Below are 24,509 nucleotides of genomic sequence, written 5' to 3' on the forward strand. Positions count from 1 at the left end.
CATTAAAGACGCATGCTCGTAGTTTAGTTCCTTTGAAATCCAACATGGCGGCCTTACCCCGTTGTGGAACCATGTCCACAATTTGCAGAAAGTGTGTGGGGCTAACTAACAGATTTTGGCTTCGATCTTCGCAGGTGAGTGTGAATTTATTCTTTTAATTTAACTGTACCTCCACTAATAACTTAGTTGTCAAGTAGCGTAAAATATTTTTGTTGTTTGAGGTAAAGGTATTTTATTTGCATACATGCGCGCGTGGCAACTTTCTTGGATGTGATATTGAGGGCTCGCTTTCAATTTCAATTCGTCTTGTAACTTGTTAGATCAGACTAACTAAGTGATGGTCTCTATCCGCTTTATACTGTTTTTTTTTTTTTCAATAGAGTTACTAGAATGGGGTTGCACATCTTTGGGATTTTGGGGTCAAGAAGGTTCTAGTAAGTAGGTATTTCAAAATTCGAGGATTTGCCGTTAAAAAATTGTCATTGTTTTACCAAAAGAGACTAAAATGGGATCTTCAACTGGCTACTGAGTAGATAAAATTGGGAGTTTTGAGAGGCCAGCAGCACACACCCAGCAAAAATTGACCCCAGTACTTCCCCCCTCCCCCCTCCTTCCCTCTCTGGGTATCATAATCAGAAGTACTGGGCTATGTGATGTAGTCAAAATCAAATGGAGGGAGTCAGAGGCAGATGCATATGGTCTGGTGAAAACTAGATAGTTAGAGTCAGATGCACTTGTGGGACCTGAATTTGTTGCCTGTAATTCTGATTGTGACTGTGAAAGGTAAAGATGTGAAATTTTGAAGAGTTCCTTGACTCTCTCTTCAAAGCACTTTTCCTAATAAGGCTAAAGGAGTTCTCAGTTCTCTTTTTGAGATTGTAATAATCTGGCCTAAGCAAAATGAGGACCATTAACATTTCCAGATTTAGACTGTATTGATGGCTGATTGATATGTTTTGTTTTGTTTGGATGCATTTCCTCATGTGTGCCCTTTATGCAGTGTAGTTAATTAGGGGATTATTAGTTGATCCAATACTGAATTCTCCAAAATAACATCACAAGAACTATATGGCAGACAGTGGGGAGAATTATTTATGCAGTCTTGTTAGATCTTGGTTTTATTTCCAGGCCAATGCAGTTAGTATTACTCCAGTCAGATGGCTGAATCTCCAAGAATTCCAGAGCAAAAAATTAATGGCAGACAATGGTCTTCATGTGCAGCGATTTAAAGTGGCAGAAAGTGGTAAAGAGGCAGTTGCAATTGCCAAGGAACTGAGTAAGTTGGTGGTGAAGAAAATTATATTATAAATAACAAATAGGTACCATGTTTCAGTGTGTCAGTTCAGTAATAGATCACAGATGACATCAAAATGAGGTGAGAACCAAAAAGTGGCACAGAAGTGCTGCCAAGTGTGTCACTGATATTCCTACCACATTTTCCACGTCTGCAGTGATCTGTAACTGAACAGACTCATGATAACATGGAATCTAATTTTTTTATGTAATAAAGAAGCCAAAATATGTTGATGGTGACACCATCTAAGCATCTGTTCTCCAATAGATCATAGGTATGAACCAATCAAAATATGTGTATCATTGCAAGTATTATATACCAGTAATCATAATTTGATAGGGTTTGTCTTACATAAAAGTGGTTTTGATGCCAGTCCATGATTAAGGTGCAAATCTGTGTCACTACATGTGGGTGTATATCACTGAAAATATCGGAGGACACATTTTTTAAGTGTCTGACACTCATGTATGGTTACAGTGCTATCAAGGTATCCAGTGAACCCTTCCACTCCTAGGGGTGATCAATAAGTTGTCTCTCCTTGCAGTATCAATAGGCTAATTTGTGAATTGTACAGAAAGACAGAAAATAAATAATTTTGAACTGATTCTAACATCAATGTCTGGCTTAAAAAAAGATTTTCAAATATGCCCAAGAATGTTGGAAATCATAACTCTGGGAGTTTAAAAGTTCAAATTTTCCAGGAGAGCATTCCTCACAACCCCCATAGAAGAGTGACTGTGTTGCTTTGTGACACGCCTTACTTGCTAGGCAAGCATAATTTAGTTCATCCACCTCTAAGTTCAGGTCGTATACCTCCTAAACTTTCTAATGACAGCCCTGATATTTAGATAGTACAGCTGCCATTAACAATATTGTTACGTTGTAGATGCTAAAGAATTTGTACTAAAAGCACAAATCCTTGCTGGTGGAAGAGGCAAGGGAACATTCACTAGTGGCCTTCAAGGAGGTGTTCATTTGACATCAGAGTAAGTCAGTGTTTACCAAATTGCAATGTTTCTCATGAGGTATACTTGTATTGAAAGCATTTTTGTTCTTTGGTAAGGTTAAAATAATGAAAATTTAATTCATAACCATATAGTTTACTTATTTTTAAATTTATCTCTTGTGTTTTACCCAAGAACACAACAATAAGGCATCAGGGCTTATAATAACCTTTTTCACCCTAATACAAGTCTGTTTTTTCTCCATACTGGTCTCTATACATTTACTAAGGTGCTGACAAGGAGAATTTGTTTAACAATCAAGAGCTTCCTAAGTTGGTCATCATTACGTTCATTCTCGCGACCTTAATGTCTGATTCAGGGGAGATATTGTTTGGAGAAATTAGATATTAGTCACTGTTTGGTGTCTTAAGGGTTAAATTCCAATGTCTTCATCATTACATGCCACTAATTTCTCACTTTGTGGTACTTTATTTAAAATTTTTTGTTACTGATTTATTTTACTCATTTTTTGTATTCAGTCCAGAAAAAATTGGTGAATTGACAGACCAGATGGTGGGATACAACTTAACAACAAAACAAACACCTCCTGATGGAGTGCTTGTGCAAAAGGTAAACAATGACAGTATCAGGATCTAATCTTTCCTTGTATGTTGATGTCATTGCAATGTCAAGGTAGGTTAAGTCTGGGTACTAGACAATTATGAATAGACATTCTTATATGTGGTGTATGATGTAAGAAGTCACGCTGTCTTGCCCGTCAGTCTCATATTTATGTAACATGTGTGTTGTTGGGGATTGTTTTGGCTACACAGCCAGTTTACATATATTGTAAGGTCAGTAAATAAATCTCTGTTGAGTTTTTTCACTTCTCACTCATATTTTGGACGTAGAACAATGCAATATGCTACACTATGTGCAACATCTCTTTTCTTAAAAACTTATTATCTTGTTTACTTTGGTTACATTTTGTTTAAATATTCCATATACGAGTGTTACGTCATTTTTCAGATTTAAATTGGGTGTGGTTCAACTTAAGAGTCAGAGGAAACGCCAAAAAATATTTTTTGTGTGCTTATTGTCCCCATTTTTGGCGCGTTTGAGTGATCAGTCTCTGGCGTTATGACGACCAGTAACTTTCATTGTTTATATCAATAATTATTGACTAGACATAGGTGCTCTGATGTAGAGTATTTCCTTTGTGTCTTTAACCCTTTCACTCCCAAGATCTCATTAGCAATTCTCCTTACTATCTGCCATACAATTCTTATCATGTTAGTTTGGAGAATGTAGTATTAGATCTACTAGTAATCCCGTAATGGATACTTATTCTTTATTCTCATTACTTTTATGCTTGACATCATCTTGATATTGTAAGGAGAAATTCTGTTTTGATCACTTATGGAAGTCGCAAGGTTAAAAGAAACAGCCAATGATTTCACGAGTCAATTATGAGGATAGAAAAATATATTGTATTTTCTGATTTTTTGGCAGGTAATGGTAGCAGAGAGTTATGACATTTCACGTGAGACCTATTTGGCCATTTTAATGGACAGAGGTTATCAAGGACCTGTTATTGTGGGAAGTCCTAAAGGTGGTGTAGATATCGAGGAAGTCGCAGAAAAAACACCTGAACACATACACAAGGTAACTTTGACCATTCTAACTTAAAAACCTGATCAGCATTAATCTTACATTAGAGGACTCGACGATTGACTTTCCGTAAAAACAAAACCAAAGGAGGTATTGGCATTTTCGATTTTGCGGTTTTGGCTATTTTTAAGATCGGTTTTCCGTTTTTTTTTTTCCAAGAAACGTCGGTTTTTTCGGTTTTGGTTTTGATTGTAGTTTGCAGATTTTCCGTTTTTCAGCATTTGGTTCTCCGTTTTGTTAAAAAACACTGATGGGTGTTCGGATTTGGTATCTGATGTGGTTTTCGTTTTTCCTATTTCCGGTTTTTTCTCGATCTGAGCGGCAATAAGGCGCCTCCACTAATCTCGAATAGCCGCGAAAATCTCTGTTTGCTCCACTTGTCACTGGCTGTATCGGATCGATTTGGGTTTCAGTTAACTGGGATGTGAAAATTTATCGGTTTTGACGATTTTGCCTACGCTTTTCGGTTTTAATCAATGAGAAGAAAGAAAAATACCTTGAAGAACTAATGAGAACTCAAAGTAAAACCAACCACACAGCCAACCAAGCGCGTGAAGACGCGGGCAACCAAGTTGCGATTGGTGAAAGTTTCGCATCTGATTGGTTGAGAGAGTGGGGCAAGTTTCCGCAAAATAAAGCAAATCCAATGCAATCTCTATCGTGCAAGACGTCGTGAATATTGTCTCGACTTTTTTCATTTACAGGTTGCTGTTGACATCTTTAAGGGGATCACTGACGAAGATGCAAGATACCTTGCGGAGAAATTAGAATTTCAAGGACCTTTGTTAGAAGAAGTAGGTTAATTGGACAGAAATTCATGTACATGTAAAAATTAACTCGTAACGAATGGTCCCCTGCAAAACAGGTAATTGCGTTTCCCAAGAATTGTAATGTTTCCTGAGACGGAGCCGATTTAAGTTACATTTGATACACGGCACAACAAAGACTCTAGAGCACGCAATGATAAAACAAATCGCACATTTTTAAAAAAGAGCGCTTTTTTACTGAATGTCGGAAAACGCGAGTGACCAAGTCGTGATTGGATTTATTGTACAAAGTACATTACATAAACTCATTTGGAACGCTGCAAGTCTGCGCATTCTGATTGTAGTGAGCAATTTTTTATTACTAATTTGGTTTGTGTCTTACAGGCCGCAGAACAGATAAAGGCACTTTATAAGCTGTTTCTTAAAGTCGATGCAACACAAGTAGAAATTAATCCTTTTGGTGAAACACCTGACGGAAAAGGTTTGCAAAACTTTCGTGCAAAAATGCTGTTTTACTTGGAAATTATGGAGGATGGTGTTTTACTTAATATTGTTTATTAAAAGAACATTTTATTTCAAACTGTTTCAGTTGTTTGCTTTGACGCTAAGTTCAACTTTGACGACAGTGCCAAGTTCCGACAGAAGGAAGTGTTTGCAATGGATGATCAGAGTGAAAGCGACCCACGAGAGGTGGAGGCTGGAAAGTATGACCTGAATTATATTGGCCTGGATGGAAACATTGCCTGTCTTGGTGAGGACGATAGCATAGAGTACAAATATCCTGCGATATGTACGGTTATTTGGACAGTTGGTTATTTTGTACTGTAAAAAACCTGTTTGACCAGCCGGCTGCGCACTATACGCTTCTCTATCCGCTTTGCTTTTCCCGCCTTATGAGAAATAAACAGAAAGACTTAGCATAAAAAAAAGCAGGTGGATAATAAATAACTTATCAGACGTTTTGGTGTGTAGTATCGCTGAGTATCGAACGAGTAAAAAATACGGTATTTTTGGAACTGTGCGAATAGCGAGGAAAAGAAGCTGAAATCGAAATATTATTGTCGGCTAATAGAAGATGCTAAAGGTGACAGCTCCAAGATGTGGAAAGCAATTAAAGAGACACTTCCCTCTAACCACAATGAAATTAATGCAGTTTTTGGTCATGGAAAATTGCAGACTGACCCCAAAGGCATTGCAGAAACTCTAAACAATCACTTTTCAAGCATCGGCAAGAGCCTTGCAAAGGCCTTTCGTGGTTTAAAACCGACTCAGTACGATGCAGTTCCTACCTTATCGTTCTCTCTCAAGTATGTGACGTCAGCCTTTGTTGAAAAGCAGCTGCGCCTAATGAAAACCAATAAAGCGGTAGGACTAGACAGCATTAGTGCACGTTTACTCCGTGATGCAGCAAATGTACTTGCTTCACCTCTGCGGGATATCATAAACCTCTCTTTTGAGAAGGGTCAATTCCCATCATCTTGGAAATGTGCGAAAGTGACTGCTCTTTTCAAAGAAGGTGATAAGTCTGATAAAGATAACTATCGTCCCATTTCTGTCCTGCCCACGGTCAGTAAAGTAATTGAGAGAGCTGTTCATTCTCAACTTTACGGCTACCTTGACTCCAACAATCTGCTTGCTGTGAACCAGTTTGGCTTTAGACGTGCAAGATCTACCGCTTTAGCTCTAACGCAGTTTACCGATGAAGTGCTAAGTAATATGGATAAAGGTTTAGTAAATGGTGTAGTTTTTATTGATCTGAAGAAGGCCTTCGACACCGTTGACCATGTCATTTTACTCGGGAAGCTCAAATCTCTAGGATTACGCAGCAAGAATCTTGAGTGGTTCCATTCCTACCTATCCTCTCGTTACCAGAAGACTGTGATTGGTCAAGCCTCTTCTCCTGCGCGGAAGGTTTCCGTTGGTGTTCCTCAGGGATCTATTCTCGGTCCATTACTATTTGCCATTTACATCAAAGATCTACCCAAGGTCCTTCGGAACACTACGGTCACCTTATTCGCTGATGACACTGCTATCTACTGCTCTTCTCAATCAGCCCGTGACCTACAGACCATGTTGAATCAGGATCTAGACAGGCTAGCTCAGTGGCTCTACGAGCATAAACTTACACTAAATATCTCGAAGTCTAAATTCATGCTCATTGGCGGTCCAAGGAAACTTAACACCTTAGAAGAATTCACATTAACAATCAAGGAGAAGGAGTTAGACAGAGTCAATTCGTTCAAGTATCTGGGCGTAATTATCAATGAGAATCTGTCTTGGACTGATCATGTGGATTACATTAAGACCAAAGTGTCTCAGAGGCTTGGCGTTTTACAGAGAATAAAACATCTTCTGCCAAGAAATACAAGGGAACTCTTTGTAAAAGCCATGGTGCTGCCAATCCTTGATTATGCAGATGTGACTTGGGGGGATAAATCCAACACCACTCTGATGAACAAGATCCAATTACTCCAGAATAAAGCAGCTAAATTAATTTTAGATATGCCAAAGCATTCATCAGCAACAGAAGCTCTTGATCTACTTGGTTGGGATACATTGGAAAAAAGGCGAAGATCACATCGTCTATTTTTGGTTTTTAAGTCCTTGAATGGACTAATTGATTGGAATTTTAATTTTAATCATTTTAAAGATATACATGATTATAACACTCGTTTTAATAACAACATTTGTAAACCACAATCAAAGCGTACATGGGGTCAGCATCGGTTTGTTTGTCATGCAGTAGATGACTGGAACGCTCTCCCAGACGGCATTAGGAACATTTCCGATTTTTCAGTTTTTAGACGTCTTGTTAAAAACATGTAGTCTCTTCTATTGATTATACCTTTTTATCCTATTCTTGATAACCATATTTATATTTTCTGTTATCCTTACGTTAGATTTATGCAGGGCCTCACTGAAAACCACACTTTGTGACGTGGGCTCCCTGTCAAAAGATCTTATTTATTATTATTATTATTATTTACTCGTTGTTTGTATTTTGTTGTTCGTATCAAAATACGGCAAAACTCGTAAAAGTATTCAGCGATAGTACGCACCAAAACGTCTAATAAGATATATTTATTTCCTGTAGTATCGCTGAGTATTTTTACTCGTTGTTTGTATTTTGATGTTCGTATGAAAATACGGCAAAACTCGTAAAAGTACTCAGCGATAGTACGCACCAAAACGTCTAATAAGATATTTTTATTTCCCAGTGAATGGCGCCGGGTTAGCAATGGCAACTATGGACATCATCAAACTTCACGGGGGTACCCCAGCGAACTTCTTAGATCTTGGGGGTGGAGTGAAGGAGGAAGGAGTCTTTCAAGCTTTCAACATTGTAACAAAGGACCCTAGAGTGAGTAACGACTTTGATGCCCTCGTTTTCTTCAGTTTTTTGTATTGTTATTTTTCTTTTGCTACATACAAACTCCGATAGCAGTCACGGCGCTCAATCCAGAAGCATTTACAGTTATTTTGGGACCTGTTTCTCTTTTAAGGTAAAATCTATTTTGGTGAATATATTTGGCGGCATCGTCAACTGTGCCACCGTAGCAGATGGAATCACTTCAGCGTACAAAAAACTCAAGGTTAATGTTCCTGTAGTGGTGCGTTTAGAAGGTAGGTTGTTGATAATTTTAATGTGACGCGTGAACACTGTAATTAATTTGAGTTAAAGACTACTTCAAACATTTTCATCGGGAACACTGCCGCAGATAGTTTTCCCGCCTTTTCTGTCAGCCAGTGGAATCACGCCACTGTCTGATTGTGTGCATGTGGCTGTTAGATTATTCGGATTATGATGGGTCAAATATCATGTAGCATAGAAAACTGTGCGGCAGGTTTCCTGCCCTTTTAAGCTTCTCTATGGTGCCATGCTTCTTGCTGTTTGGTCAGCAGACTGAAAGTCGTATTCTGATTGGCAAGTCTTCCCGCCCTCACTGTTAGTAGGTGGTGCCACGCTTCTCTCTCATAGGTTAGCTGGCAAAGAGTCACATTTTGATTGGTCATATTTCTTCTGTCGTTTAAAGAAGGCGCAGTTTTCCCGCCATTTTAGGTTGGTGTGCCGCCTTCTTCCTGGTTGAGTTGCTGACTACAAGTTTGCATTCTGACAGGTCAAATGTCAAATGTATGGTATGGGACGGGACAATTCTCACTAACTGTTCTTCGTTTTAATATAAAGGTACAAATGTGGAAGAGGCCAAAAGAATTCTCAGAGATAGTGGAATGCCGCTGATCCCAGCAGATGATATGGATGACGCGGCCCAAAAAGCAGTCACAAGTCTTACGAACTAACGTCTGTTTTTGGACCATCTAGTTAGTTACCAATCCTTTAACCTCTTGCGCTAAAATCGCAGGGTCCTCGATCAATGGGTGGATGTAAGTCGTGCGCAAGAAGGCCTAAATGATTAAAAAAAATTGAGGACAGACTCTATGGTCAGAGTATGAATGTTGTGCCTGGTACATTGTTTGTGAATAATACATGGCTTGGATTAGAACTTTGAAATGTAATGGCTGAATTTTACGAGTATTGTTTACCTCCGGGAGTTCACACAATGAGACTTAGGTATTTTGATAGGCCTTTTTATCATAAAAATGAAGCACAAATTTTTCAGGTTTATCATGGTCGTGTTAATTCTTCGCCATTTTTGGCCTCCCTTGTCCTTTTCCAGTTTATTCTTCCTTTGCTGTATTGATCTACTTTATCACGCGGTCATTTTGAAGTTAAGGCAATTTTTGATAATGCTAAAATGACTCCACCCTGCGTAGCTGGCGCTTTTGTGAGCCGAGAAAATAAGCAGTGAAGCTGCGGAGAATTGGAGCTTTAACCTCGCTGCACATTTACCAGGACAGTTCAGCAGAGCTACAACATTGCACTTTGAGCCAATTTGGATTCACAAGATCAGTGAAAGTATATCAACCCTAACATCAGAATGTATATTATCCATACCTTTTTCGATACCTTTCCGTGGGAGAAAGGAGAAAACGTGCTTGGGAAAAACGTGAAAAAAAACAAACAAAAAAAACAAATTAAAAAATTACGGCTAGTGCGAAACCTTGCTCCATGAAATAAGAACATCATTCCCCCCCTCCTCCACTCCTTTCGTGCTTCGTCAGGAGAGGCAGACGTGGCAGAACTCATTCAACGCATTAAGGAGGGAGAGTGTTGCGTGACTACCTTTACAGCAGTCACGAGAAAAACAAAAGAAGGAGGGTACGTAAGTGTTGCGCAACAGTGCACACGTTACATATATCTTTTACTGACGTAATATACAATAGAGGCATCTGAAAAGTCATCGGTGACATCCGGAAAGGCGCCAAGAAGAATTCTATTCACGTTTCGTAACTAAACAATAGTGTTGTGAGGCCGAAATGTAAGTTACACTTCACTAATTAAAAAGTTAAGCAATTTTCCAAAAGCTTTGACTAGCACCATATTATTCATTGTCAAATTAATCAACGGAGGCATTGGGAAGGCATCGATGACACCGGGAAAGGCATCAACAAGAATGATATTTACGTTATGTAACTTGTTGTGTGACGAAAGGCCTAAGAACGTGTTGCAACGGCAAAACGTAAATAGAATTCTTCTTGTTACCCTACTGGATGCCATCGATAGCTTTTCCGATGCTTCCATTGTCTATTACAACTGGAAAAGATTTATGTAAAAACAGCACTTTTGAAAATTGCTTAACATTTTATTTGACGAAGTGTACTGTTGACATTTCAGCGTTACAACACGTTTGTTTTCTGCAACTACCAATGATCTGTCTGTATTAGTGAAGCATTAAAGTTGTTTCACTGCTGACCACTCAATCGTATTTCGGTCTTTTTTCCTTCCTCCGCTCGTCGCCAGTGATGTAGTATCTCCCCGACGATGTCGGAACATTTCACAGTCATTCAAGAAAAGGAAGGAGAGTTCTTTGCACCAAGACAAGCTTTGATTCATGGCGTACGATTATCATTTTATGCGCCCAACATTGATAAAGACTTTGAGAGGGACTTGAGTCGTTTTGAAACCCGATCAGAGGATATTTATGTGGTTAGTTTTCCAAAATCAGGTAAGGCTATAGATCGAGATTGGATCACGTTAATTGTGGCAAGTTTAACGCGGTAAAATATCTTCGCAGCCAACAATTATGCATGCAATCTTTCGCAGTCATGGGTGAGAAGCTCGCATATGTTTAAAACTTAGCGAAAAAATGCGTACAACGAAAACCAATTTCCGTTTCTGAACGAATAAGTGCGTGAAACTGATATTATAAACACGAAGTAGTCGTAATCGTTTTCGTATAAATTCTGATTTATTCCACTCTGATATCGTACAGAAAGAACCCGTCGAGTTAAATCACACGCCCCTAATATACACACTAAATTTGATATCCTACAAAACCAATAAATTAAGTTGTTGTCATGTGCTCTCTTTGTACAAACAAAACGAAAAGCGTGACGACTTTGATTACATAACAAATACGCGTGACTGTTTATGACAACTGACAACAGTCGCAGCCATATTAAGTTTCTCAGGAGGGATAAGTTTCTATAGAAATTTTAGTGCTGCGTCAGTGAGGGGTATAACAGAATAATTTGGTTTTATCAACTGAGTTCATAATGTCGATTGGCCATCGTAAAGAGTTTATAGAGCTGCCGTTTCGAAAGTTAGCCCTTCGCTCGAACGAGGGAATCAGCTTTACGATTAACTAGACCCTGTGAGCGGGGTAACTGGGATACCTGGATGGTACTGGATCCTTGGAATCAAGTGTAGTGATACTACGGGTGTCGGATTAGTATACTGAAATAGTGCGCTCAAGTCTGGCCAAGGGCATACACCTATTTCAAAACATAGGCCTGCTATGCATGCAAGAGTTACTTTTTTGTAAGGTGGGTGGATTACTTGAAACATTGTGAGTGATGTCTACATTCTTACAAAAGGAGAGAAGAATATTAATGTGGGAAAGAACGAAAATGTCGAATTACCTCACTCACAGGTATTTTGTGGTAGATTATGTGTTTTGCGAATAAATATAACCAAAAATAAACTGTATTGGTGCCACGGATACCTGTTAGTACAAAATGCAGACTGCAGAGTGGGTACAAAATGCAGACTAAGAATCTGAAGAGTTTTTACGTCTGGTACATAATAAGATGTCATCTTACAGCTTACCGAGCGTCACGCAATCGCTTTTCTGCGATCCGCCTTCACGATTATTTGCACTATCGTGGAATATTCCTGGCCCATTTCTTGACGAAAATCGATCGCAATATTATTTCAAGCCTTCAATATAGTCTTCTTACTTTGCGCGCGAGTTGGTTGGTGTGATGTCTGTACAGATTTTACCAACGTAATAAAAGTAGATGACGTGAATAACAGTGATGGTAAAGCAAGCTTAAAACGGCAGAAATCGCCAGAAAATACAACGGATACACAGGGTACGAGTAATTTTTATTGATTTTACGAGAAAAATGTTCATATTTCGAAATATGTATCGTTGTAACTCGACCATACTTCGTTCCCTATACTATTCCTTATAACGTGCAGTTCCTCTCGTAACTTAACACCGAGTCACACAACGCGTGACGCGTTCATGAATTAATCGTTGGCTTTTTCTCGAGAAGTGAGCTTGGGCCGCCTGTGACAAGACAATTGCGTAAACAATATTTAACATAATAACATTATACACAAAAAAACACAGGGTTTTGGATCACGTATTTATTAAAAAAAGAATATCCATACAACTACAATGAAAACAAACATAAGATTCACCTTTCTGATCGTGAAATTAATACCATTCGTACTGTTATCGTAGCTACGTTCCTTGCCATCAAGTGAATCCAACATGTCTTTCTTCACGAGCAGTTTGCATCCATTATAGTTATGTTCTTCAGTCTCACGGTAGTAGTGTTGTTCAATAGATTGCATGGAGTATAAGCAGTTTGGTTTCAGATTTCAGATTTTGCTTTTTACAACAAGTGAACGTTTTCAACTAAGACATTGGCATACTAAGCATACAAGGCATTCAAGGCTTTCATGGCTTTCAAGAGTTCGCGACTCAATCCGTTCCAAAATTACCGCTCAATAACATCTCTCAGTGTGGATTAGCCGCGATTAATACGACTTCTATATGCGTCTGTAAGTATTTTGCGCATTTGCGCCATAATGCTCCAGGAGATCGCAATCCAAATACGTTGAAACACAAAACGACCGACCAAAGAGTTTTATAAGCAAAATCTCGTGATTCGTCATGTGACCCGGCCCTGTCTGTGCATGACAACGTCAATCATTATCAAGATAACACGCGTTATCAGCATGTGAACACCTTCACTGGATCACAGTTAGTTGTCATGGTGTTGAGGGATGACACGCCTGATCAGCATGTGAACACCTCATTGGATCACAGTTAGTTGTCATGGTGTTGAGGGCCCAATGACCTCTGGGTACAATTGCGCAATTTTTCCATTTGTGGCGGAGGAAAAAAAAAAACTAGACCCTGTGAGCAGGGTAACTGGGATACCTGGATGGTACTGGATCCGTGGAATCAAGTGTAGTGATACTACGCGTGTCGGACTAGTATACTGAAATAGTGAGCTCAAGTCTGGCTAAGGGCATACACCTGTCTCAAAACATAGGCATGCTATGCAAGCAAGAGTTATTTTTTCTAGGGTGGGTGGATTACTTGAAACATTGTAAGTGGTCTACATTCTTACAAAAGGAAAGAAGATTATTAACGCGGGAAAGAATGAAAATGTCGAATTACCTCACACACAGGTATTTTGTGGTAGATTATGTGTGTTGTGCGAATAAATGTAACCAAAAATAAACTGTATTGGTGCCACGGATACCTGTTAGTACGAAATGTAGACAGCAGACTGCAGACCAGATACAAAATATAGACTGCAGAGTGGATACAAAATGCAGACTGAGAATCTGAAGAGTTTTTACAACTGGTATATAATAACATGTCATCTTACAACTTACCGCGCGTCACGCAATCACTTTTCCGCGATCAGCCTTCACGATTATTTGCACTATTGTGGAAAATTCCTGGCCCATTTCTTGACGAAAATCGATCGTAATATAATTTCAAGCCTTCAACATAGTTGGTTGGTGTGATGTCTGTACAGATTTTACCAATGTAATAAAAGTAGATGACGTGAATAATAGTGATGGTAAAGCAAGCTTAAAACGGCAACAATCGCCAGAAACTACAACGGATACACAGGGTATGAGTAAGTTTTATTGATTTTACGAGAAAAATCTTCATATTTCGAAATATGTATCGTTGTAAATCGACCATATTTCGTTCCTTATACTATTCCTTATAACGTGTTCAAATTTTCAACGGTTCCTAGCATAACTATTCCTGAGTCACACAACGCGTGACGCGTTCGTGAATTAATCGTTGGCTCTTTCTCGAGACGTGACCTTGGGTCGCCTGTGACAAGACAATTGCGTAAACAATACTTAACATAATAACATTATACACAAAAAACACGGGATTTTGGATCATGTATTTATTAAAAAAGAATATCCATACAACTACAATGAAAACAAACATAAGATTCACCTTTCTGATCGTGAAATTAATACCATTCGCACTGTTACCGTAGCTACGTTCCCTAGCATCAAGTGAATCCAACATGGCGTCTTTCTTCACAAGCAGTTTGCATCCATTTGAATTTTGTTCTTCAGTCTCACGGTAGTAGTGTTGTTCAATAGATTGCATAGAGTATATGCAGTTTGATTTCAGATTTCAGATTTTGCTTTTTACGACGAGTTAACGTTTTCAACTAAGACATTGGCATACTTAGCATACAAGACATACAAGGCATTCAATGCTTTCATGGCTTTCAAGCGTTCGCGATTCAGTCCGTTCCAAAATTACCGCTCAATAACATCTTTTTGTGTGGAATGGCCGCGAACAATACGACTTGTGTATGCGTCTATAAGTATTTTGAGCGTTTGCGCCATATTGTTCCAGATGATCGTAATCCAAACACGTTGAAATACAAAACGACTGACAAAAGAGTTTTATGGGCAAAAATCTCGTGCTCGTCATGTGACCCGGCCCTGTCCGTGCATGACAACGTCAATCATCATCAAGATAACATGCGTGATCAGCATGAACACCTCATTGGATGACGGTTAGTTGTCATGGTGTTCAGGGCCCAATGACCTCTGGGTACTATTGCGCAATTTTTCCATTTTGTGGCGGAGGAAAAAAAAACTAGACCCTGTGAGCAGGGTAACTGGGATACCTGGATGGTACTGGATCCTTGGAATCAAGTGTAGTGATACTACGGGTGTCGGATTAGTATACTGAAACAGTGAGCTCAAGTCTGGCTAAGTCAACATGATCTCGAGACCGAAATTACGATTATCGTTATTTCTAAATTGGCACCAAATTTATGGATATAGTAATTTCGTGGCACTCTTTACCAATCCTCTTTACACGTGTTAAATAAAGAGAAGGACTCGGTTCCACTGTCTTACAACATTCAAGATGGCGGAGGAAAGGGGTAAATGTGCGTTCAGTTGTGATCAGCATGATCTCGACACCAAAATAACGATTATCGTTATTTCTAAATTGGCCCTGAAATAACGAATATCATAATTTCAGTGCATGTCTGAGACCTTCGGGCTCGAAGCTTGGGAACTAGTATTCAGGGAAAGATAAAATGGCGGCTTACGGCGGCGAAGGAAATCTCAGTAGTTTAATATTTAGCGTGAAAAGGCTTGGGTGTTGTGATCTGGTTCTCAAGTAAAAAAAAAACACGGTCTGCAATGGCCCTACCACCTTTTGAACAACAAGAAAACATTGAAACGGTGGTAAAAAGCAGCAAGTTTCGAAGTCTAAACGAAAGATGGGTAAGCTGAGTTTCAGTCAAATATCATGACATTTGGTATGTAATTTCGATACCGAATAAATAGTTCTACATGGTTATACACGCATAGGATTCTGTTGTGTTCACGTGAAGGCCATTTCAGCCATTCCTGCCACTTGTAAGTGGTAGGAAATAAAAGATATGTATAGTTGTTTCGTATTGAAGCCCTGTGAAATCAAAAATTTGATTTATTTCTTCTTTGTTTTAGGTGGTCATTATCCATTACTTTTGGAAGTCGATGCTGATGAGAAAGAAAAAATGTTTATGATTATTTCTTCTCTCGAACATTTTACTATTTAGGTACCAAATAATCTTGATACTGAAGACCATTGCATCCTATTATGAAAAATGTACCCCTGATTGCTTTGTCAACATGTATGATGTAATATACCTTGAGATTTGTGGGATTTTCACATGTAAACTAGAAATACCTGTAGAGGGTAATGATGTACTTAATGCAAAGTGTTTTGGTACAAAGTCTGCTTTGCTGTAATCTACCTGAAGGTGCTTTTTATATGCTAGTAACACTTGCACAGCCCAGTCAAAATGTTCTTTAGTAGCAGTCAAGCTGGCTGTTGTAATTATAGGCAGCAGAGGCCAAACCTCATCCTGAAAAGCAGTCTGAAAGGTGTGAAGTCAGTGGAAGATACTTCATTGTAGGTGGCCAAATTGCAGGCTGTCAGCCCATTTTGAGTGAGTAGTTAAACTCAAGATCGGCTATTTTAACTAATTTTATTGAGAGCCAAATCCTGCAAGGCTTATATTCTGTATTAATTTGAAGTGTTACTTTTATGTTTCTTATTTTGCAGTAAGTGGGCTTGTTGTGGCCATTTTTCTCTCAAACATTTTTTTCAGCTTAGTCAAAACGTTTTTTAGAAGTAGGCAAGCTGGCTATAGTAACAGAAGGTAGAGACCAAACCTTGTCCAGACTAGACGCCTAACAAATGTTCTGTGTGGAAAGCCAAATCCCTGGTTACCGGCACATTTTGACTAGGCTATTTGTTATTTAGCTACTCTTATTATTAAAGATTACTGCATTCCTTTTTAATAATTTGCTGCCAATTGTATGCTGTATATAGCTTATGATTTGTGTGATTTTCAAGAGTAAATTAGAAATACCTGAAGATGGTAATGATGTACTAGATAACGTACTTGATGCAAAGCAATTTTGGCACAAAGTGTATGCCTTGTCCTCAGGTGATTTTAACATGCTAATAAGATTTGTTATTCAAATAATATACATCAACTGGAATGGGAATATTGAAAGAAAAATAATAATATTTAACCATAACAAGTTTTGGTTTTATGTCCAAATTAAGCACTTAGTTGAAGATCACTGCACTGATCAGGCCCCGAAGGCCAAAAAAGAGCTGTCTGCTGTTAGTTTAATTTTTGTCATTTCTATTGATTTATTTTATTTATCAATGTTTCTTTGAGTTATAATTCATTGACCTCTTTCAATAGTGCAGGTTCGCTCGTGTAACCTAATCCCACATGTATGTATGTACAATCTCAGTTGAAATTTTGAGTGGCAGGCAAGCTGGCAATAGTAATAGGCAGCAGAGGCCAAATCTTGTCCTGAATAGAAGTCTGACATGTGTGAAATTGGCAGCTATTTCATTGTAGGTGGCCAAATTGTTGGCTGCAGCACATTTTGACCTGGCTGATTGTGTGTGTGTTATGTATGTGTTCTTCTTTTTAGGTGTTAAACAGGTCAAAGTACCGAAAAAAACCTCTGTGATAACTTGGTAGTCTAAGATGTAAAAATTTTTAATAATAAGGTAAAGCTTGATCATTCTTAAGAGTTTGCATCTGTTCTAAAAGTTTTGGGGAGAGTTAGGGGAGCATTATTTATACAAATGTATTTAAAAAGTAACAAAAAAATAAAAAGAACTAGGGCAAAATCCCAATTTGCTTTAAAAGTTTATTTTATTAAGAGCATAATTCTGGATATAGCTTTGGATTTGTGTGATTTTCACAAATTGTTAGGTTGTTATGTAAACTTAATTTACAGGAACCTTGTTAGTTTTCAGCTTCAAGAACAAGTACATAATTGCAGGAAAAGCTTGAAGCTTGAAAAATTGACTGATGAAACTGGAACAGATGTCATGAGATTTGTACAATAGGTTGGCCTGGGAGGGACCAAGAATTAAAGAATTCATTGATTCTCTTACACCTTTTGTCTGCATAGTATGCTTCTGTAGAGCTTAGTTATTGCTGTAGAAAACGTTTTTGGAGGGCCCTTGAGATCACTCACTTTTGAGCTAGTTGCCCCTAGGGAAGAGGATATCTGTACTTATTATCTCCCTTGGGGAGGGTGAAGGGTTAAAGACTGATTCTTCTCCAGTAGCCACAAGTACCCCTGCATATGGAAATTTTGAACACTATTAAAGGGCTAGTACCCTCATTTCATACTTGAATTTCTAATTTAGTGTAAGTTATGACAAATAATGAATGTAAATTCATCTTGGTTGTACAGGTTATATCCAGCAGTCCTTAAAAAAAAAATAAAAAGGTATTTTTCTGAATTAAAAAAAAAGTGTTCTTGCTTCAAAGTAAGTGCATGATATGTCATTCAATTAATGCTCTAGCAGAGTTTTTGTTTGAAATGCCAAAATCAACTTCATGAGTAAGGACAAAAAAAAAAGGCAATAAGCAAATGTTCCTCTGTATCCTTTATGTCAATTTGGGCTGAAAAACAGGTTTTTCTCCTTTTGCAAAAATTAGCTTATTTCACGACCAAAAACGATGCAAACAAGCTGAAACGTTATGTTTTCAGCAAAACAGCGATAGAATCTGCGAAAAAACAATGGAGACAAGCTAACACACAGTGTTCTCAGTAAAATTTGGGCAAACAAAACCTTAAAAACCAAAAAAAAAAACAATTGCGCTGACTTACCCATTTTTTGCCAAGATAACTGCCAAAACACTGAAAACTAGCTTGAGACTACATGTTCTTCACAAGATCGCGACGAAATCTGTCTAAAAACTCCAAAATACGGCAGAAATGTACGATTTTTGCAAAATTTTTCGCTAAAGTTGACAAAAACACTAAATTCGACTGAAAAACACGTTTGTTTTTTTTTGCAAAAATAAGCTTATTTCAGTTTTAAAAACGCTGCAAAAAATGTTCTCAGCAAAATAGTTTAAGAGTCTGTGGGAAAACACAAAAACCAAGCTTAAACCAAGTGTAAATTGATAAAAAGGCCCGAATTGCGCATTTTGGCAGTTATTTTGGCAAAAAATGGTATATTTTGATTTCAAGCAAACTTTCAAGTAGTTGTTAAAGTTTAGAGCCAAACACAATACCAAAAAAAAATTGGATGTTTTCAGAAAAAATTGTGACCCTCAGCCTAATCATAATCCCACCCTACCCAAGCCCTAACTCTAGCTGCGAGCTATCCTAACCCTAACCCTAACCCCGGGTTAGGGTTAGGGCTCGGGTTAAGAACGGAACTTTTCACTCCAGTCAAAATGATGCAACTGGTTAACATGGTCCAACCAGCCAAAACAAGATAAAATGGTTTAAACGGTGAAAAGATTTTAAATACGTGACATGGTCCAATCGGAAGAAATGATCTCACTTAGTAAAATGGTGCGACTGGTTAACATGATCCAACTTGATGCCAATATCTAAAATGGACAAACTAGTTTAAATAATCCAACCAGTTGAAATGGTCTAACTGGATAATGCATGTGTAACCAGTGAAATTGGTTCAAATAATTCAGGTAAGGATGGTAACATTAGTTAAAAAGATCCAGCATATTACAGTGGTTCAACTGGTAAAAATAATCATCCAACTACTAAAAGTTATTAAACCCCAATCAAAATTAATCCAACCGCTTCAAATAATTAATCTAACTGGTCAAAATTCTTCAGGTGGTTATTTAAGTGAAAAAGGTGACAAAATCTTCTTAAAAATATTTTTGAAGAGGCTTACACCCTTACCCTAAACACTAACCCTACCCCCAAACCCTAACCCCAAACCTTCACCCTAGCCCTAACCTCAACCGCAGACCCTCTAACCCTAACACTAAGCCTAAACCCTAACCCTAACCCTAGCCCCACACCATAACCCTAAAACCTAACCCTAAACCCTAAACCCTAACCTATAGCCCTTAACCTAGACCTAACCCTAACCCTAACCCTAACCCTAACCCCCAACCTTCTCTATCTATCCTGTAAGTGTACCAGTCGGCCTATCGTTTGTTTTTCAGTAAACTTTCAAGTAGTTACTGAAATTTACAAACACAATACCAAAAACCCTGCAATTGAATGCTTGTAGAAAAATATTAACGCCAACCCTAAGCATAGCCTCATCCTAGCCTTAACCCTAATTCTAACACTAAACCCCGCTAACTCTAAGCATAATTTTACCCTAGCCCTAACCCTGATTGTAACACTAAACCCCTCTGGCCCGAAGCAACCCAAACTCTAACCCTAACCAGGTAATGGGCTCCTGCCCCAACCCTATCCTCAACCCTGACTTAAACCCTTTACCATAGCTTAGGATTGGTTTGGGGTTTGGGTTAGGTTTAGGATAGCACAGAGTTAGAGTGAGCACAGGACGAAATAGCATGATTCCGTAATTCGGAAAAATGAAACTCTATGTTTCCACATCATTCACTTCTTCCTTGGACCTGTTATGTTTCCGTTATGATTCCTGAACGGAAATATGACGACACGTTTCCGTTGCATTTCTGTCAACGGAATATTATCATCGCCTGTTTCCGTTACGTTTCCTTGTACGGATTCAAACTTTTACCGTCAAGTAAAACATATATTTATAAAGTGCTGTACAGTTCTTACACCACGTTACCATGAAGACGTGATCGTTCGAGGACAACAAAGGCAAATTGACGTGCATTAGGTGTGTACGTTCGTAGAAATCATAAGAAGTCCTAGAAGCTTCGATGTTTTACACTGAGCTATGTGCATGTTAATTTTGGAACTGTTTCGAAACCTTACAAAATTGAATCTTTTAAACTTACTCTGTGCTTAGATTTTTAAGCAGCTGGATCATTTGAGCCAGTTTAGTCACTCAAACCAGCAATACAATACTAGGCTAACTGGATAGTTTTAGGGTTAGGGTTAGGATTTTCAAGTAGGCACACGCAGTTGTGTGGATATTGTGGTACATGGAGTTTAGTAGAGTGTAGATTTTAGCAGTATTTGCCAGTGTTGACATATTTATAAAATTATGGTTCCAAAGTGCGTGTCACTGTTGAGAACCCAAGAAAATCATGAGAAAGTCGCCGATGGATTAGCCATAAAAATAAGCCCAACTCTGAGTCAATACCAAACCACAAGAAAGTTGTGAAACTCGCACCAATGTAAAAAAAAAAAAAAACAACTGAGGTTCGAAGTATGGGTCGCTAACATCCTATGAAAATCATGGGAAAGTCGAGGAGATTGGTCATGGTACCAACCAATGCCACTTTCCCATGAAAATCAAGAAACCTGTGGTAACTAGCCAACATATGCTAGAATGACAATCTTTAATAAAATTCATATCTAATAAGGATGTGTGAAATGGCCAATATCGCTCTTGGCCGAGATACTGGTTTGCCGTGTTTTGGCAGTTATTTTGGCGAATATGGTTAAAATCAAATCTGTGTAAAAACAGTAAAATCAACGAGTTATTGAGGTTCGTCAACATAGGGAGGGTCCTCTTAGTCTAGAGAAAAACTTTTGCCCACGGCTAAAGGCGTTAAATTAATAAATTGATATATCTGGGCGGCATATCAAACAGCAACACTAAACTTCTCCTTTCTCACAGCTTTTTCCCCTTTAACATCTTTGTTCATTCCATTTTTTTTAAAGTAAAAACTCGTTTTGGAGGCATAAAGGTCCCTAAAGCAACGTTTCAAGATTTTATGGCGATCTTGTGAAAAACATGTAGTTCCAGCTAGTTTAGAGGCTTTTGGCAGCTATTTACACAAAAAGTGGGTAAAATCAGCCCAATTTGTCGTGTTTCTGACGGTTTTTACGCGTTTTTTCCCCAAATTTTACTGAGAACACTGCGTTTTAGCTGGAATAAGTGTTTTCACATGGATTGTATCCCTATTTTGTTAAAGACATCGTGCTTTTGAATGTAAAATAGGCTGATTTTTGCAAAAAAAAAAAAAAAAAAAGTGTTTTTCAGGTCGAATTGAGCGCTTTTGTCAACTTTTGCGTAAAATTTGGCAAAAACTCGTGCGTTCTGCCGGATTTTGGTGTTTTTAGATAGATTTCATTGCAATTTTACGAAATACATGTAGTTTCAGCTAGTTTGCAGCGTTTTGGGCTTGAGACCGGCAAGAGTGATGGTAGACACTCTTAGCAGAGATAATTGTGCTAGCAGATCTTAAAATTTCACCTGTAAAGACAATAAATTAATTGAACACAAGAAAAAGGAAACTTGATAAAAAAATTAGAATAATGGCGGGGAGAAAAGAGGGCTGCACTAAAGATTATGTACTTTTGTTCTTGAGGCTGAAAATTAACAAGTTTCCTAACAATTTTTGAAAATCACACAAATCCCAAGCTATATCCAGGGTTTTCTCTTAATAAAATTAACTCTTAAAACAAATTGGGATTTTACCTTGGGCCTTTTTTTTTACTTTTTATGTACATTATTTATGTATAAATAATGCTCCCCTGACCCTCCCCCAAATTTCCAGAACAAATGGAAACTCTTAAGAATGATCAAGCTTTACCTTATTATTTAAAATTTTTACATCTTGAATTATCAAGTTATCACAGAGGATTTCTTGGTACTTTAACCTGTTTAACACCCTAAAAGAAGTGCACATATATACTACACACAATCAGCCCAGTCAAAATGTGCCACAGCTGACAATTTGGCTGCCTGCCACAATATAGCTGCTGCTAACTTCACACTTTTCACACTTCCATTCAAGACAAGGTTCAGCCTCTGCTGCCTATTACTATCACCAGCTTGCCTTCCACTCAAAAACATTTTGACTGAGCTCATCCATACATACATACATAAGTGGGAGATTAGGTTACATGAGCGAACCTGCACTATTGAAAGAGATCAATGAATTACAATTCAAAGAAACATTGATAAATAAAATAAATCAATAGAAATGACAAAAATCAAACTAACAGCAGACAGTACTCTTTCAGCCTTCTGGACCTGAGCAGTGCAGTGATCTTCAACTAAGTGCTTAATTTGGACATAAAACCAGAACTTGGTATAGCTAAATATTATTATTTTTCTTTTAATATTCCCACTCCAGCTGATGTGTATTATTTGAATTACAAGTCTTATTAGCATGCAAAATCACCTATGGACAAGGCACACACTTTGGACATAAAACCAGAACTTGGTATAGCTAAATATTATTATTTTTCTTTTAATATTCCCACTCCAGCTGATGTGTATTATTTGAATTACAAGTCTTATTAGCATGCAAAATCACCTACAGACAAGGCACACACTTCGCACCAAAATAGCTTTGCATCAAGTACATTATCTAGTACATCATTACCATCTTCAGGTATTTCTAATTTACTTGTGAAAATCACACAAATCATAAGCTATATACAGCATACAATCAACAGCAAATTATTAGAAAGGAATGCAGTAAATTTTAATAAGAATATTACTAAGTAGTTAAATAACAAATAGCCCAGTAAAATTGTGCCCGTTGCTGGGAATTTGGTTCTCAATAAAATTAGCTAAAATAGCCAATCTTGAGTTTTACTGCTCACTCAAAATGGGCTGGCAGCTTACAATTTGGCCGCCTACAATGAAGTACCTTCCGCTAACTTCACATTTTTCAGACTGCTTTTCAGGAAGAGGTTTGGCCAGCTTTTCTACTACTCAAAAACATTTTGACTGGGCTGTGCAAGTCTTACTAGCATATAAAAAGCACCTTCAGGTAGATTACAGCAAAGCAGACTTTGTACCAAATGCTCTGCATTAAGTACATCATTACCCTCTTCAAGTATTTCTAGTTTACTTGTGAAAATCCCACAAATCACAAGGTATATTACATTATACATTCCAGTTGACAAAGCAATCAAGGGTAATTTTTTCATAATGGATGCAATGATCTTCAGTATCAAGATTATTTGGTACCTAAATAGTAAAATGTTCGAGAGAAGAAATAATCATAAACATTTTTTCTTTCTCATCAGCATCGACTTCCAAAAGTAATGGATAATGACCACCTAAAACAAAGAAGAAATAAATCAAATTTTTGATTTCACAGGGCTTCAATACGAAACAACTATACATATCTTTTATTTCCTACCACTTACAAGTGGCAGGAATGGCTGAAATGGCCTTCACGTGAACACAACAGAATCCTATGCGTGTATAACCATGTAGAACTATTTATTCGGTATCGAAATTACATCCCAAATGTCATGATATTTGACTGAAACTCAGCTTACCCATCTTTCGTTTAGACTTCGAAACTTGCTGCTTTTTACCACCGTTTCAATGTTTTCTTGTTGTTCAAAAGGTGGTAGGGCCATTGCAGACCGTGATTTTTTTTTTACTTGAGAACCAGATCACAACACCCAAGCCTTTTCACGCTAAATATTAAACTACTGAGATTTCCTTCGCCGCCGTAAGCCGCCATTTTATCTTTCCCTGAATACTAGTTCCCAAGCTTCGAGCCATGCACTGAAATTATGATATTCGTTATTTCAGGGCCAATTTAGAAATAACGGTAATCGTTATTTTGGTGTCGAGATCATGCTGATCACAACTGAACGCACATTTACCCCTTTCCTCCGCCATCTTGAATGTTGTAAGACAGTGGAACCGAGTCCTTCTCTTTATTTAACACGTTTAAAGAGGATTGGTAAAGAGTGCCACGAAATTACTATATCCATAAATTTGGTGCCAATTTAGAAATAACGATAATCGTAATTTCGGTCTCGAGATCATGTTGTAACATGTCATCTTACAGCTTACCGAGCGTCAC

General features: G+C 38.0%; 2 protein-coding genes and 3 long non-coding RNA genes across 7 annotated transcripts in view; 3 read left to right on the forward strand and 2 right to left on the reverse strand.

Moving 5' to 3' along the window:
- The first annotated feature begins 2 nt into the window (after positions 1-2).
- Positions 3-9,287, forward strand: LOC113686564 (succinate--CoA ligase [GDP-forming] subunit beta, mitochondrial). Of its 2 annotated transcripts, XM_089207292.1 has the most exons (12): positions 40-134; positions 381-434; positions 1,129-1,276; positions 2,181-2,280; positions 2,778-2,868; positions 3,751-3,903; positions 4,614-4,703; positions 5,061-5,157; positions 5,266-5,427; positions 7,895-8,037; positions 8,180-8,300; positions 8,863-9,287. In XM_089207292.1, the coding sequence occupies exons 3-12, from the start codon at positions 1,195-1,197 to the stop codon at positions 8,973-8,975; spliced, it is 1,152 nt and encodes a 383-aa protein (XP_089063418.1). In that variant the 5' UTR covers positions 40-134; positions 381-434; positions 1,129-1,194; the 3' UTR covers positions 8,976-9,287. The 2 variants fall into 2 exon arrangements, with proteins under 2 accessions (XP_027060002.2, XP_089063418.1); XM_027204201.2 differs by lacking the exon at positions 381-434 and having other exon boundaries at positions 3-134.
- A 645-nt stretch (positions 9,288-9,932) lies between these two features.
- Positions 9,933-24,509, forward strand: part of LOC149044709 (sulfotransferase 1B1-like) — a 32,923-nt gene continuing 18,346 nt past the window's right edge. Inside the window, exons 1-2 of one of the 2 annotated variants that reach the window (XM_089207299.1) lie at positions 9,933-10,054; positions 10,537-10,741. In XM_089207299.1, the coding sequence (XP_089063425.1) occupies positions 10,558-10,741 (184 nt within the window). In that variant the 5' untranslated portion in view covers positions 9,933-10,054; positions 10,537-10,557. Of the gene's footprint in view, positions 10,055-10,242; positions 10,371-10,443; positions 10,742-24,509 lie in introns of those variants that run through there. The other variant, XM_089207298.1, reaches the window with a different exon arrangement.
- Positions 12,107-12,873, reverse strand: LOC149044710 (uncharacterized). The gene is made up of 2 exons (XR_016186867.1): positions 12,445-12,873; positions 12,107-12,310 (listed from the first exon to the last, which is right to left on the reverse strand). It is a non-coding gene; the product is annotated as an uncharacterized LOC149044710 (long non-coding RNA).
- LOC149044711 (uncharacterized) lies at positions 15,156-17,473 on the forward strand. The gene is made up of 2 exons (XR_016186866.1): positions 15,156-15,546; positions 15,772-17,473. It is a non-coding gene; the product is annotated as an uncharacterized LOC149044711 (long non-coding RNA).
- On the reverse strand, positions 22,242-24,178 carry LOC149044712 (uncharacterized). Its single transcript, XR_016186865.1, has 2 exons — positions 23,971-24,178; positions 22,242-23,745 (listed from the first exon to the last, which is right to left on the reverse strand). It is a non-coding gene; the product is annotated as an uncharacterized LOC149044712 (long non-coding RNA).

Source organism: Pocillopora damicornis, chromosome 5, assembly GCF_964200805.1.
Source record: "Pocillopora damicornis chromosome 5, jaPocDami1.2, whole genome shotgun sequence".
NCBI lineage: Eukaryota > Metazoa > Cnidaria > Anthozoa > Scleractinia > Pocilloporidae > Pocillopora > Pocillopora damicornis.

What these genes read in the sequence shown, in the direction of transcription:
- LOC113686564 (XM_027204201.2), top strand. Translation starts at nt 45, where the DNA reads ATGGCGGCCTTACCCCGTTGTGGAACCATGTCCACAATTTGCAGAAAG. An exon ending in TGCAATTGCCAAGGAACTGA is followed by an intron (nt 1,277 to 2,180) that starts GTAAGTTGGTGG and finishes GTTACGTTGTAG; the next exon opens with ATGCTAAAGAATTTGTACTA. An exon ending in TTGTAACAAAGGACCCTAGA is followed by an intron (nt 8,038 to 8,179) that starts GTGAGTAACGAC and finishes TTCTCTTTTAAG; the next exon opens with GTAAAATCTATTTTGGTGAA.